The sequence below is a fragment of the Zalophus californianus genome, chromosome 6 (assembly GCF_009762305.2).
Source record: "Zalophus californianus isolate mZalCal1 chromosome 6, mZalCal1.pri.v2, whole genome shotgun sequence".
Lineage (NCBI taxonomy): Eukaryota > Metazoa > Chordata > Mammalia > Carnivora > Otariidae > Zalophus > Zalophus californianus.
This window is the reverse complement of record NC_045600.1, coordinates 85402187-85415465: the sequence shown is the minus strand read 5'-3', so window position 1 is coordinate 85415465 and position 13279 is coordinate 85402187. Positions and strand designations below refer to the sequence as shown.

The window sequence follows — 13279 nt, the reverse complement described above, 5'->3', positions numbered from 1 at the left end:
GTTCCTGGCATGCCATATCTAGAGTCTTCTTTCCATCATAAATAACCCCACTGCTTCTTTTCCTTTCCTGGAGGCTAGACCCTCCTCACCCCAACCATTAGAAATGACACAGACAGCTAGAGCATACCAAGGAGTCTTTACTAGGACAGAAGGAGTTGGGGGCATCCAAGGCAAGTAGAATGGGCCACATTAGAATGAGCAGAACTCCTAGGGATCTTGAGTCATCTTCTGGGGAGGGGGATTTAATGTTTACTGTGGACAAGAGGTGGAGGGATGCGGATATCCTGGCCTCTCTCCAGACGCCGTTCACAATCAATCAAATAGTTTACTCCATCGATGACCAGCTGCACCAGCTCCACCTGAAGGACACTAACCCTTGACCTCTGCTTCCCATAACTTGAGTTTCCTTCTTTAGCACTGATTTGCCTGCTCAAGGGACTCATTTCCAGTTGCCTCCCCACTCAACCTGAATTTCATTTCAGATTCCTGGGCCCCCCTCACCATCATATTTCAACCCCCAGAGACCTATGCCTCTCCTCATCCTAATCCCTAAGGATCTCACCTCTGACTTGCCCAGTCGGTCCAAATTAGAGATGTCAAAGACACTGCCTGTGGCAGCTGTGTCCACTCCTCCAGTACCACGCTTTTGGAGCCTTAAGTTCTCCAGGATCTTTGGGAAGCGGCTATCCTAGAGGGGAGGAGATAGGGGTTGGGGGCAGGGTCAATAGGGGGCAGAGACTGGTTTTACCCTGAACGTGCTCAGAGCTCTTTCCCCTGACATTTTCTAGCCATAATATGTCTGGCTCCTTTCCAAAATGCTCCCACCCTCCCATCCACACACAGCCACCTTCCTCACTCACACCCCACTCTAACCCCACAATTCCTTTACTTTGCTTAGCAGGGGCAGTTTGATGTGTACTCCTGCCCGAAGTCCAGTGCCCAGGTTAGACGGACAGGTCAAGATGTATCCCAAACGCTCATTCCACATGAACTCCCAGCCACGCTCCTGGATCAGCCGCTCCACCTGAGTCCATAAAGTCTCTGTTAGTGAAAAGTCAGGGATATGTGAACCCTCCCTTAGCCAGACCTACAGGAACTCTAAAAGTATATCTAGAACCAGAAACTTGGGCTGTGAAAGAATGACATTGCTGTGTGTGTGTGTGTGTATGTGTGTGTGTTTAAGTTGTTTGTTATCATCATGCATACAAGGTAATTTTGATGTTGCAAGCCCATAATGGTGAGATTACAGCAAAATATCTTGTGTGTGGAAGAAGAGAAACTTGGGAGAATGATGCATTCGGGATGATCTCGGGAAATGAGTGGAGGTGGTAAACTGAACTGAGAAAGGGATGATTATTCAATGAGCTCAGCATGCATGGATTATCTTTGCTTTGCTAATGAGCCTAGAGTTTGGAAGGGTTCTTTCACACATAAAATGAGGGTGTAGGCTTTGCAACAGGAAGAGGCAAGAAAGCCTTCTGTTAGCTGTGGAAAAAGCACATGTGATAAGGCAGAGAGAAAGGTGCAAACAGTCCAGAAGAACTGGACTCATACTTATTGGTGTGCAAGAGGGGTTGGAGAGGGGAGTATGGGATGGGTGTTTTGTTTCACTTGAGTATCCTAATCATGGAGATGACCATTAGAGTTCAAGAGATGGGGATCTGCCAGAGTGATGGACATGAAAACTACCTAACATGAGTAAAGGGGACCCTATTCATAGTTCAGAAAAAAAACCATGGCATGGGGGGGGCGGTTATCTAATAGGCTGAACAAGGGGAAACCCTTCCATTAAAAAATAATAACAGGGGGCGCCTGGGTGGCTCAGTCGTTAAGCACCACCTTCGGCTTAGGTTATGATCCCAGGGTCCTGGGATCGAGCCCCGCATCGGGCTCCCTGCTCCGCGGGAAGCCTGCTTCTCCCTCTCCCACAACCCCTGCTTGTGTTCTCTCGCTCGCTGTGTCTCTCTCTGTCAAATAATAAATAAAATCTTTTAAAATAATAATAACAATAACAATAACAGGAGCTAACACTTACTGAACATTTATTATGGGCCAGGCATGTTACATGCATTGTCTCATTTAATCCCCACAACAACATAAAATGTAGGAAGCTTTACTATCCCAATTTTACAGAGGAGAAACCTGAGGCTTATCATTTAAAAAGTACTTCCCTACCCACTTAAAGTCAGAATATGTTATCTGTTATTTGCCAAAAACAATAAAAACTTCCCAGCTAGAATCTAAAAGAGGAGGAGCTCTCTGTCTTTACAAGTCCAAAATAGAATTGTATATATGAGAACATATAATAAGCACCGGGTTTATGGGGATTTCTAATCTAGAATAGAATATGGAGACCTAATCCATATAAGATTGAAGAATTCTGTAGAGCCACACATTCTGGAACTTAAGCCATTCCATCTTCCATTTTTCCCGGTCTCCCTCCTACTCTCAGCTTAAACCCTAGACATGATACTTTAGCAAGAACGACAGAATCCAGAGCCAAGGCCTACCTTGGTTCAGAACTGGGTGGTTACATTGCAATCACGAATACACCAATCTTTCACTCCCTACATCGATCCAGGCTCAAATTTTTCCTTATCTGCACACTCCACACATCCTGGGCACTGACCCACTATCTCAGTTATTCCTTCTTGGTCTTATCTGGCAACTGCTTTATTTACTGCCTTAGGCTCATGACGTTCTTTCTCTCTATTCTTGGGTGACCGTCTATCCTGGTTTTCCCTGGACAGTCCTGATATATGACAAGTGATCCCCTTTGCCATCCAAAGTGTCCTGAGTTGGTTGATAAATGATACAGTCTAGTCTTTGGTTTTTCCTTATGTCCTCCCACCTAGTTCCCTTATACATTCTTCTCCAACCTCTTTGAGGCCTCGACAGAATCTTTCAAACACTCTCTTCATGTTGCCGCCCTTCTCCATGGAGATGACCCGTGTATGATCCTCCTCATTCACCCAGATCAAGAAGCTCTTCTCATTGTTGTGCCTGAAAGCAGAAAAGAGGAAAAGACAGGGATCAAGAGGCAGGTCAAGAACTGGAGGAGACAGAGGAAGAGAAGGCACTTAACAGCACGGGGGCAAAAGAGGTAAGGTAAGCCTCCTACCAGATCCCACGAGCATCTGGCCAGTCTCGAGCCATTCCCGCTGCAGTCAGCAATGGGGACACAGGCTTATCAAATAGGAAGTGATCCTGAGGCAAGTAAAAGGACTTAGTTTAAGAATCCTCACAGTAGCCCCTGGGCCTCTGTCTCATCTGGCCCACCCTCCCCTCTGACTCTTCTTTCCATCTGCTCCTCAGCCCTGCTCCCTCTCAAGGCCCCTCACATCAATAAGCTGCTGCTGCTCAGCCTCTGTCATCTCACTCAGCCGATAGTAACGTCCAGCCAGGTCACCCTTCAGCCCACTCAGTGCATCCACTACAACACGTTCCACTTCTCGTCGCTCTGCCCGAGTGCAGGCTGGAGGAAGACTGAGTCCGCGGATACTTCGGCCAGTTCTGACTCTCGAGGACAATACATACCTCTCATCAAAGTAGCCAGAACGGATCTAGGGAATAAGAGAAATTAATATAAGTCACAGACACAGCGGGTGGGAACTGAGGGCCTTGGGGGAAGGAGAGACCTTAAGGACTGTAGGGACCCCGACTGCATTCATTGGAAGGAGAAGTTCAAGGGGCAAGTACTCCAACTGAAGGGAGCATTATGAACCCTCCCTCAAACTGCCTACTTTGGGGTATGGTCATCCTCATCCACCCTCTCCTCTCCTCTCCATATCCGCTGCTTCTTAAGATACAATTCCTCCCCCGACACCAACACTAAAAGCTCAGCAGTCTAATGACTCCGAGTCAGGAAATAATTAAGGTGAAGAGATTAGAGAAACAGAGTGTTGTACATAAGGCAATCCAAATCAGATGGGGAATATCTGACCTACCTTGCTGGCATCCAGGTCAGTGGTATGTCTCATTGTTCGGGGGTCATATCCATTGTGTCGCTCTTGTATCACAGGATCAAACAGCTCAGCAAATACCTGATGGGGAATTAAGAGGGAGAGGGTGGTTAAAGAGAGGAGATCCCTTTCCAGGCTTTAGTTGTGGATTGATTTCACTGGGTCAGAAAACGTGAGTATGGAAGGTCCAGCCTTAAGGGAAAGTGAGGGTCTGTAGGGGGAAGGAGCTGGGATTACTGGGAAGATGAGTTGGGTCACCAGGGAGACTCTGGGGGCCCCCTACCTCATAGGTCTCCTCATCTCCAGCTACCATGCCCACAGTCTTGATGAAGGGGTGGCCGGGGTTGTCCACGCCAGTCTGGATACACTGATCTAGCGTCCAACCAGTGGGTGTGGTCTTGTCGCAGAGCCGGGCATAGACTGCTGGGGTCAGGTGACTGGCCATGCAGTTGTTGTGCTTTCGGAGGTCTGGGTACTCAGCGCTAGGGAGGGGGTACCCAGTAACCATGGAGGGAGGGCACAGGGGGCCTAGACCCAGTGCAGTCAGCTGGGAGCTATCCAGTTAGCCATATCTGGCTTTGCTCCTTGGGAGGAGGGGAGATTAGAGGGAGCCTAAACCTTGGATTACCAAGGTTGGGGACTTTCAGGGTCTATTCTTTCCCAACAGTTCTAGCTTCCTCTGAGCGACCGGCTCAATTCCCCCAGATTTGTTCAGTTCTTTCCTACCATTAGCACAGCATCAGGGATGGGGGAAGGGCAAGACCAAAGAGGGGAATTCAGGAAATGGGGGGAAACAGCAGGAAAGGAGAGGGAGGAAAGCGAAAAGGACAGTTACTGGTCTCTCAATTAGGGATTTGGGCAGAGTAGGTGCAGCCGGAACTCACAGGGCCAGAACGGGTCTTGGGGGCGGGGACTGCGCGTTACAGGTCCCCAGGAATGCGTTAGCCTCACGGTTTTGGCCTCAATTCCTAACCTACTGAGGTCTCCAGATTGCACAGCACTCCGCTCCAGAGGCTTCGTGATTATAACCCTTCTCTGTTGCCCGGGTCCTCATCTCCATCCCCATCTTCGTTCTCGTCACCACCTCCCCCCACCCCCCCACCACACACACACCCTTGCGCCTCAGATACTGATACCTCGGGGGATACAGCCTTCGTCGTTCACTGGCAGCCTTTACAGGTTCCGGGCGGAGCAGAGACCCAGCGGCTAGAGACCCAGCTCCTGCCAAAGCCAGGAGCCTGAGACCGGGGCGGGCGGACAGCAGACGAGAGAAGGGACCAGCCATGGCTTGAGGGACCGGCTACTCAATCCCGAGGCTGGAGCTGGCGCAGGGCAGGAACGGGGAGGGAGGATGCAACCAGGAAGATTGAGGGCCGGAACTGGGTGCGAGGCTGGAGCCGAAATGGGGGCCGGAGTGGAGGCTGGAGCGGGAGAGACAGCGGGTTCCAACCAGACTGCAGGAGAGGCGCAATGAGCGAGCGGCGGTCGGTGGAGGAGAGGGAGGCCCCAGCCGCAGTCTCCAGGGGTGGGGCTCATGCAGGCCCCGCCTTTCCGCCTGCGACCGCGCTAGGTGTGCGGGGGCCGAGGTGGGAAGCACAGCCAGGTAGATTCGGGGACCGGAGCTCCCCAACTCTAGGTTGGGGACGCGGGCCCACCTGAGACGAGGTCGCCCAGATTTCAGCACCAAGTACAGGACAGCACCCGAGGGGACCCGCGAAAGCCTAAACACCCTTCCCCCAAGCCTCTCCATTTCATCGGGAACCCGATTCGTCCCTCTGGGTGTCAAAGGGTGACATTGCACAACCTCTTCTCTAGTTTTCGGCCTTCCCCGGCAACCTCTTCATATTCTCAGGGGAGGCGGCCGTGGGGAGAAACCGCGGAATAAGTACAGATACCAGAGTAAGACAGGAAGGAAGCACGCAGAGGCAGATAGTGGGAAAGACGCCTGGTGGCTCAAGGTCACCTTTTCCTTAGAACCAGGAAGAGGCCAAAGCCGCCCTTCTGCCACACTTGTGCTATTCTTACAAGGTTGTGGAAGAATTCCCTGAGAGGAACCCGAGAAACATTAACTCTTACCCCATTTATATTGTGTTCCCTACCCACACTCAGCCCCCAAGCCTGAAGCCCTGCCCTGCCTCCACTTCTCATGATCTCCAGCTTTCCTTCCCCTTCCCTCCTCCCCATCTTCTACTTCACCTTCGAACTTTTAATTCTTCGTGCTTTATCCAGCTTCAGAAATGTTTGCTGCCCACAGGACTGCCTCTGAGTATTCTCGGCAAGCTTGCCTACCTGTTGGTTGCCCCGGGTAGGGAGCTGGGGCTGGGCAGGGAATCGTTAGTTCCTCTTTCTCCTCTCCCTTCTCTTCCCTCTTTGTAGCTTCCAGTTCCTGGGCTGGAGGGGAGTGTAAGGTGAGGTGAAGGGTGTGGTAAGATGACGACGTGTAGGAATGAGACAGGCAGGCACAGGTCTCCAACCACCACAAGTGTTGCTTCTCTTGGTTCCCTAATGCTGTTTAATACAGAGTGTAAAGGGCAGTGGTGTTCAAGGGCTAAGGTTGCCAGGGAATCTCTGCCTTCCTACTGGTCCTCTGTCCTCTCTCCTCACAAGGTGTGTATTCAGATTGGAGAGAGTGTGTTCCCACAGTTCAAAGTGTGACTTAGGTGTGACTTGACCTTTGTCCCGGCAGGAAAGAGAATGAATGCTGGAGCCAAAATAGAGATGTGGGGCTTCAGTATGGAAAGTCAGTTAAGGTGGGGTTCGTATGATGGTGTTAGTCCCTTCTCTCAGCTATCTTGGTGGTGTACCCACAAGATAGTAAGATACTTGGAAATCTTATTTGAGAAAGAGAAATTCCCTTCACATTGTCCTCTGGCTCCACTGATGAGACCCCACCCCTATACTCTGATTCCCTTTATTCCTCTCAAGCTTCTCCTGTGTTCTTTTTCCTCCCTTCCTCATTTGTTGGTATCCTCAGAAGCCATCCACCTCTCTTCTGTGTCTGTCACTTAATTCCTTCTTTTGGTAAGAGAACAAATATCAGAGAATAGAGTACTATAGTTAGAGTCGCTTTTGGAGAGATGGAAAATGTTACCTGTGGGCTCAGTGTCTAGCTTAAGGAGTAGTTATGAGCAAGCAAATATAATTACTTGGAATGGTATATGTTTACTCAGATAAAGAAGGGAGATAATCTTTCAGAGCAGTAGGGTTGTTATTTGATTGAGAGGGTGGTTACTAAGATTAAAGAGGTAGGAAACAAGAAGAGAGAATTACAGAAGGAAAAATAAGACTTGCCCAGAGGAATAGAGAAAGCACTCAAGTTTGGAGACTAGCTGTCCAAATTTGAGTACTAGCTCCGCTGAGAAAAGACATGTATTTGTGTACTTTTCTTATTCCCTGTGAACCTCTAACAGCCACATAATGTATTAATGCTCACTTTAAAAAATTATCCTAGCGCATACAGAAAGTAATTGATATATATATATATTTGATTTCTTTAATGATAATGATATCAATACTACTTAACATTTATAAAGCACTTTACAATTATAAGGAACTCTTGTATGTATCAATGAATTGAATTGGATTGTTCCAATGGATGACCAGGAACTGAGCCTACATTTTTCGGGGGGCGGGGGAGGTGAGAAGACAAGTTAATTAAGTAGAAGATGTTTTAATAACTTGTTTGAAAGGTTGGAGCGGTGGAGAGAACATGAGCCTGAGCAGAACTAAGGAGGATTCTATTTCCCTTAGGAACCGTCCTTAGAATCACCCCTATCTCATTCAGGATGCCTTGGGGTCAGTATAATGAGGCACCTGACTGAAAAGTGGTAGGATCCCCGAAGTTGCAGAGGAAACACATGGAACTTGGGATTGTCTTGGCCAGGGAAACCTAAGTAAGAATGAAAAGATAAGAATAAAAATGCAGGGGCACCTGGGTGAGTCAGTCGTTAAGCATCTGCCTTCGACTCAGGTTATGATTTCAGGGTCCTGGGATCCAGTCCCACATCGGGCTCCCTGCTCCGCCGGAAGACTGCTTCTCCCTTTCCCCCCCCCCACCCCCGCTTGTGTTCCTGCTCTCGCCCGTGTCTCTCTTTGTCAAATAAATAAATAAAATCTTAAAAAAAACAAAGAATAAAAATGCTTTCATATAATCAGTACCTTATGATTAGGGTTTTTTTTAAATATTGTATTTATTTATTTCACAGAGAGAGAGAGCACACGCGCACAAGCAGGGGGAGTGGCAGGCACAGGGAGAGGGAAGCAGGCTCCCTGTAGAGCAGGGGAGCCCGATGAGGGTCTCGATCCTACGGTCCTGGCAGACGTTTAACCGATGGAGCCACCTAGGCGCCCCGATTAGGTTTTTAAACCACTCTCTTACAGACGGAGAAATGAAGGCTGAGGGAAGTTCAGTGACTTGTCCAAAGCTGCACAGCTTTTAAAGGCAAGGCCAGGATTCAAACCCAGGTTTGTCTGGTTCCAAGGCTGGGGGAGGGGTAAAGAACAAGCCCAGTGTGGAGATGGGAACCATCTTACCCAGTCTTCCATGTCCATCCTTTTTCTTGTCTCCTCCATAAATAAGTCTCTTTGTTCCTTCCCTGAACTTTCTGATTTGTTTTTCTCATTGTCCCTTTTTGTCTCCAGTCTACTCCTCTACAACTGTTAACATTTTCAACCTACATCTATTGGCTAAGTATGTCACACTCCTTTTGTTTTAAAAAACAAACAGAAAACCTGGTTTTGTTCTCAAGGACATGCAATGGCACAAATTGTACCTCTTCCTCTGCATCTTGCTTCTTCCCTGCTCTTGGTCTCACTTGTAAAGTCTCTGTCTGAACGAAGCATCTGGGCTGTGCCAACGCAGAAATCGGAGGAAGGGGAGCATCAGGTTGCACTCCCTCCCTGCAGCCGCTAGGGGCCACCCTCCTCCACGCAGAAGTGCGGGCCAACGCAGCCTGACTCTGTTGCCGGTGCGCGCCCTCCGCTGATTGGTGGCACGGCAGAGAAGCCACGCTTTGATTGGGCTGCTGTCAGGTGTCGCTGACTGCAGGTTCGGCTGCGCGAGCGCAGGGAGGCGGGTGAGCGAGGGCCGGGGGCGGTGGGGGAGTGGCTGGGGGCTGGGGGCGGTATCTGAGGGGGTGGGCTGGGTAGAGTGGGCTCTGGTGGTGCTGAGGGCCGTGTTTAGTACCGGGTGGGGGCAGCTTCGGAAAGAGGCCCAGGGAAGAGGCCTCAATATCAGCGTAGGGAGAGTAAGGCGGGGGCGGGCGAAGGCTGGTGTGGAATCGCATCGGAGGGCGGCATTCGTGAGCGGGAGCTGTGTGAGGAGAGACACCGGAGGGGGTCAGCAAGAGAAGAGAGGGGTTTGAGGATTTGCGGGAGGAAGAGGGAGTCCTGCGTGAGGAGCGGAGGCAGCAGGGGAGCGGGTCAGGGTGGGGAGGTCTGTGTGAGGAAGAGTGGAATGGAGTCGACGCGGGAGAGGATCGCCGCAGGCTGGGCTTGTTGCAGAGAGGAGGGGACCCTGGAGAGAGCTAGTGTAAGGACGGAATGGATCGGAGGCGTTCTTTGTGGGGGATCATGGAGGGTTCGATATAAATACGTTACCAAGTGTGGTGACTCATCGGCGGGTTTGGAGGGCTGCTTAATGCTGGAGAATCACTAAGTGAGAGGATTAGTTGGATTATTAATTGGATTAGTTGATCAGCGTGGGGGAGGGGCAGCAGTGTTGAGCGATTGAGGGGGTCAGTGGAGAGTCATTTTAGCAAATTAGGGGAAGAAGGGAGCATGAGTGGGTTGATAAACAAGGGCATCAGCACGATTCATCAGTGTCAGAATGTGGGTATGTATGCAGGAGTAAGCATTGCATCTAGAGGGAATTTAGGTGGGAAGAAGATCGTGTTGGTGGCCTGAGGAGTTTTACCATGTTGGAAATATTCCTGCTTGGACTGTGTATTGAGGTTTCCCCTTCACCACTAATGGTGCCCTCTATTAAGTGCATGGTGATTAAGGAAATTCGAGGACTACTGCAAACAACCCTGAATTCTAAGGGATGAAAAAGTTACGCCGTTCACCCTCTCTCCTACCCCCTCTTCAGATCTGATTTAACATCTGTGTTTCTGAGATTACCCGACTGCCCCACCCTCCATCCCTACCTACCTATCTTCTCCCCACCTCTGACCCTCCCTTTTTTCCATCCATTTGCATTGATTCAGGCCGGAGTAAGACTGCCCTTTAGCCCTTTTGTAGAGCGAGAAGTTTTCTTCTGTTTCGCAACAAAGTATTGAAGGAGAGGGGGTTGGGGAGAAGGGCACAGAAAACTGGGGAATGGCTCTCGGAACACCACATCAAATCCCAGCCTCTCTCAGAGGTACATCTAAATAAATCCTGGCTTATATCATAGCTATTTCTGTCAGGCTTCTATCTTTGCTTTGTTAAGTATGAATTTAGGCCTTTCGGTCTCTCTTTAGCCCCGTATTTGTGAACAGACTCTTCCCCATTCTATTACCATCCTCTGTTATAAAGTTATATAATAGAATTTCAGGAAAATGACTATATACATTCAGTAGAAAACCAGGAAGGACTTGATGGAAAAAAGGGTGAAGTGTTAGGAGCCTTAGACATGAGAGAAAACCCCTGCTTCAGATAAAGGATAAAGGTGCAACAAAATTCTGCTTGCTTAAACTACACAGGGACCTTGGGAATGCCACAAATCGTGGAAGTGGGGTCAGGTCACTAAAAAGGAGTTCAAAGAAATAGCCTATTAATCAGGAGGGGGAGTGTATGTATAAGATCTGCAATAGACAACTGGAAATTTTTTTTTTTAAGATTTTGTTTATTTATTTGAGTCAGAGTGAGAGACCACAAGCCGGGGAGGGAGAGGGAGAAGCAGATTCCCCACTGAGCAGGGAGCCCAACTGCGCCTCAATCCCCGGACACCAGGATCATGACTGAGCTGAAGGCAGACGCTTAAATGACTGAGCCACCCAGGCCCCTGACAACTGGAAATGTTAAATCTAAGGAGCATGTTGTGGTTGACCAGTGGAGACAAGCAGATGGTAAAGACTAGAAAGGTTAAGGGCTGCATAAAGGTTAGCTCTTTCTAATTAAAGGTGCAAATCCCACTTGCAATGGAAGGGTTTTAAATAAAAATACAAAATAATTGTTGGAGACCATTTAAAAAGTCTGTACTACGAAATCCGTTTACTTAAGGTGTTTGTGGCTTTCATTAGAGTCATTGGTTAGTATTTCTGAGAACTTTTGGAGAATGAAAAATCGCTGCTGGGTGACTCAATTTTATTTTTGGAAAAAAGCAGCACACCCATATCCCTGCACTTTAGTATTAACAAATGTTAACCTTTTGTGTATTTGCTTTAGATTTTTTAAAAAGTTGAAATAAACATTACAGATAAGGTTGGAAAGTTCCACTCAGATCCTTCTCAGTTCCATTTTCCCCTCTCAGAGGTAACCCCTATCATGACTTTAATGTCTTTCTTTCCAGTCCATATTTTTAGACTTTTACTAATTATGTATACAGTCATAAATACATGTAATATTTTTTACTTATGCAAACTGAATTGTACTGCATGTATATTTCTGCAGTTTGCTTTTGGAAATTGTCCATATTGTTAAATCTTTGTTTCATTTTTAAAAATTGCTGTTTACCATTTGTATGTACTACAGTGTATTTATCCATTCTACTTGTGACCTCTGAGTTTTCAGTTCTTCCCATTACCCGCAGGGAGGGTATGAACATCTTTGCCCATGTCTTGTTATGTGGGAGAGTTTTTTATAGCAGAAATTCTCAACCTCGACACTACTGACATTTCGGACTAGATAATTCTTTGTTGTGGGGAAATATCCTATGCATTTTAAGCTGTGAAGCAGCATCCTTGGCCTCTACTCATTAGATGCCAATAGCACCTTCCCAGTTGTGACAACCAAAAATGCTTCCTACCAAATGTCCGATAACCAGCATAATCACAATTAGTTAAGAACCACTACGGTAGGTGTATGTATGCAGAAATGGAACTACCAGATTGTTCTGGCTCAACTATAAGTCTTAAGATGTTCTCACTGATTATGGCTCTAGACAGAATTTTTTCCTACTGTAGCTTCTGGTGTAAGGGACCTTGGCCTAGACCAGACTTGGGTCTGTAGTACCAGGACATGGTAGAGAGAAAACTGAAATTTTGGTCTGAGAATGGGTTGGAGGCTATTGTATGCATGCCTGTATCCTCAACCTCCCAGTCAACACTAGACCTCTTTCCTTGACAGATTTTCTGGACTTGGGTATTTGTCTTTGAAAGTGGAGCACGTGAAGGAGGGAGAGGGGGGATCGAGGATTTTCATGTTCTGATATGATGCTTAGAACATAGGGTGCCCGGGGCACCTGCGTGGCTCAGTTGGTTAAGCGACTGCCTTCGGCTCAGGTCATGATCCTGGAGTCCCAGGATCGAGTCCCACATCGGGCTCCCTGCTTAGCAGGGAGTCTGCTTCTTCCGCTGACCCTCCCCCCTCTTGTGCTCTCTCTCTCTCTCTCATTCTCTCTCTCAAATAAATAAATAAAATCTTAAAAAAAAAAAAACATACAGTGCCCTCGGGGCGCCTGGATGGCTCAGTCGGTTAAGCGGTTAAGCGTCTGCCTTCAGCTCAGGTCATGATCCCAGGGTTCTGGAATCCGGCGCCAGGGCTTCCTGCTCAGCAGGGAGCCTGCTTCTCCCTCTCCCTCTGCTGCTCCCCCTGCTTGTGCTCTCACTCTCTCTGTCAAATGAATAAAATCTTTAAAAAAAAAAAAAGAACATAGGGTGCCCTCGATAAATGTTTTTGAGTTAATCCTTTATAGGAATGAAGATGGGGCTTAAGGTCAAAGGCAGCTAGCTGAGCTCTCTCATTCCCTCTGCTCTTGAATTAAATCCCTGAGTTGAACACTACTGTGGGGAGATGGTGAAGGGTTAGGAACATTTTGGAATGAACCAAAAATTGGAAATGCCACTCTAATCTTCTCTTCTGGTAGGAATCAACAGTAGCCTTCCATGAGGAACTGCCTTTTCCACTTGCTGCTGGAGTTAATGGTGTTTCCTGCTGGCAGAATCAGGGACATGCCAGCACTGTAAGGGTTCACCTACTTATCCTCTCACCAGTCTCATGGTTGGGGGCGGGGTGAGTGGAGAGGAAAAGGGAGACCTTGCTTTTCTCTCAGGGATCTTTAGTCCTGTCAGGTCATAGCCCACGTGCCTCTTTTCCTGTTGCTCCTTTTTACCGTAGTTTTGTTTCCTGTTTCCCCTGGTCTCCTTGTGGTTCCCTCTTTGTTTCATCATTCCCCA

General features: G+C 48.2%; 2 protein-coding genes across 19 annotated transcripts in view; one reads left to right on the top strand and one right to left on the bottom strand.

Moving 5' to 3' along the window:
* Positions 1-123: 123 nt before the first annotated feature.
* LOC113909560 (creatine kinase U-type, mitochondrial) lies at positions 124-6448 on the bottom strand. Of its 5 annotated transcripts, none has more exons than XM_027570864.2 (10): positions 6252-6448; positions 5099-5383; positions 4246-4444; positions 3948-4043; positions 3342-3563; positions 3122-3207; positions 2880-3003; positions 890-1024; positions 563-688; positions 124-359 (listed from the first exon to the last, which is right to left on the bottom strand). In XM_027570864.2, exons 2-10 carry the CDS (start codon positions 5245-5247, stop codon positions 243-245), a joined length of 1254 nt encoding a protein of 417 aa, XP_027426665.1. In that variant the 5' UTR covers positions 5248-5383; positions 6252-6448; the 3' UTR covers positions 124-242. The 5 variants fall into 5 exon arrangements, with proteins under 5 accessions (XP_027426665.1, XP_027426669.1, XP_027426667.1 ...); XM_027570868.2 differs by having other exon boundaries at positions 131-359; positions 6159-6448; XM_027570866.2 differs by having other exon boundaries at positions 131-359; positions 5099-5416.
* A 2532-nt stretch (positions 6449-8980) lies between these two features.
* The window catches only part of PPIP5K1 (diphosphoinositol pentakisphosphate kinase 1), a 45322-nt gene continuing 41023 nt past the window's right edge, over positions 8981-13279 (top strand). For 10 of the 14 annotated variants that reach the window (XM_027571756.2, XM_027571753.2, XM_027571745.2 and 7 more), the window contains exons 1-2: positions 8981-9037; positions 12970-13065. The gene's annotated coding sequence lies outside the window, so the exon portion shown is untranslated. Of the gene's footprint in view, positions 9038-9177; positions 9493-12969; positions 13066-13279 lie in introns of those variants that run through there. The other 4 variants (XM_035728186.1, XM_035728185.1, XM_027571743.1 and 1 more) reach the window with 3 other exon arrangements.

Excerpts from the sequence above, each read along its gene's own strand:
- LOC113909560 (XM_027570864.2), bottom strand. The coding sequence starts at position 5,247 with ATGGCTGGTCCCTTCTCTCGTCTGCTGTCCGCCCGCCCCGGTCTCAGG. Across the intron at positions 3,208-3,341 it reads AGCAGCAGCAGCTTATTGAT|GATCACTTCCTATTTGATAA; the intron begins GTGAGGGGCCTT and ends TACTTGCCTCAG. Across the intron at positions 360-562 it reads ACCGACTGGGCAAGTCAGAG|GTGGAGCTGGTGCAGCTGGT; the intron begins GTGAGATCCTTA and ends AGTGTCCTTCAG.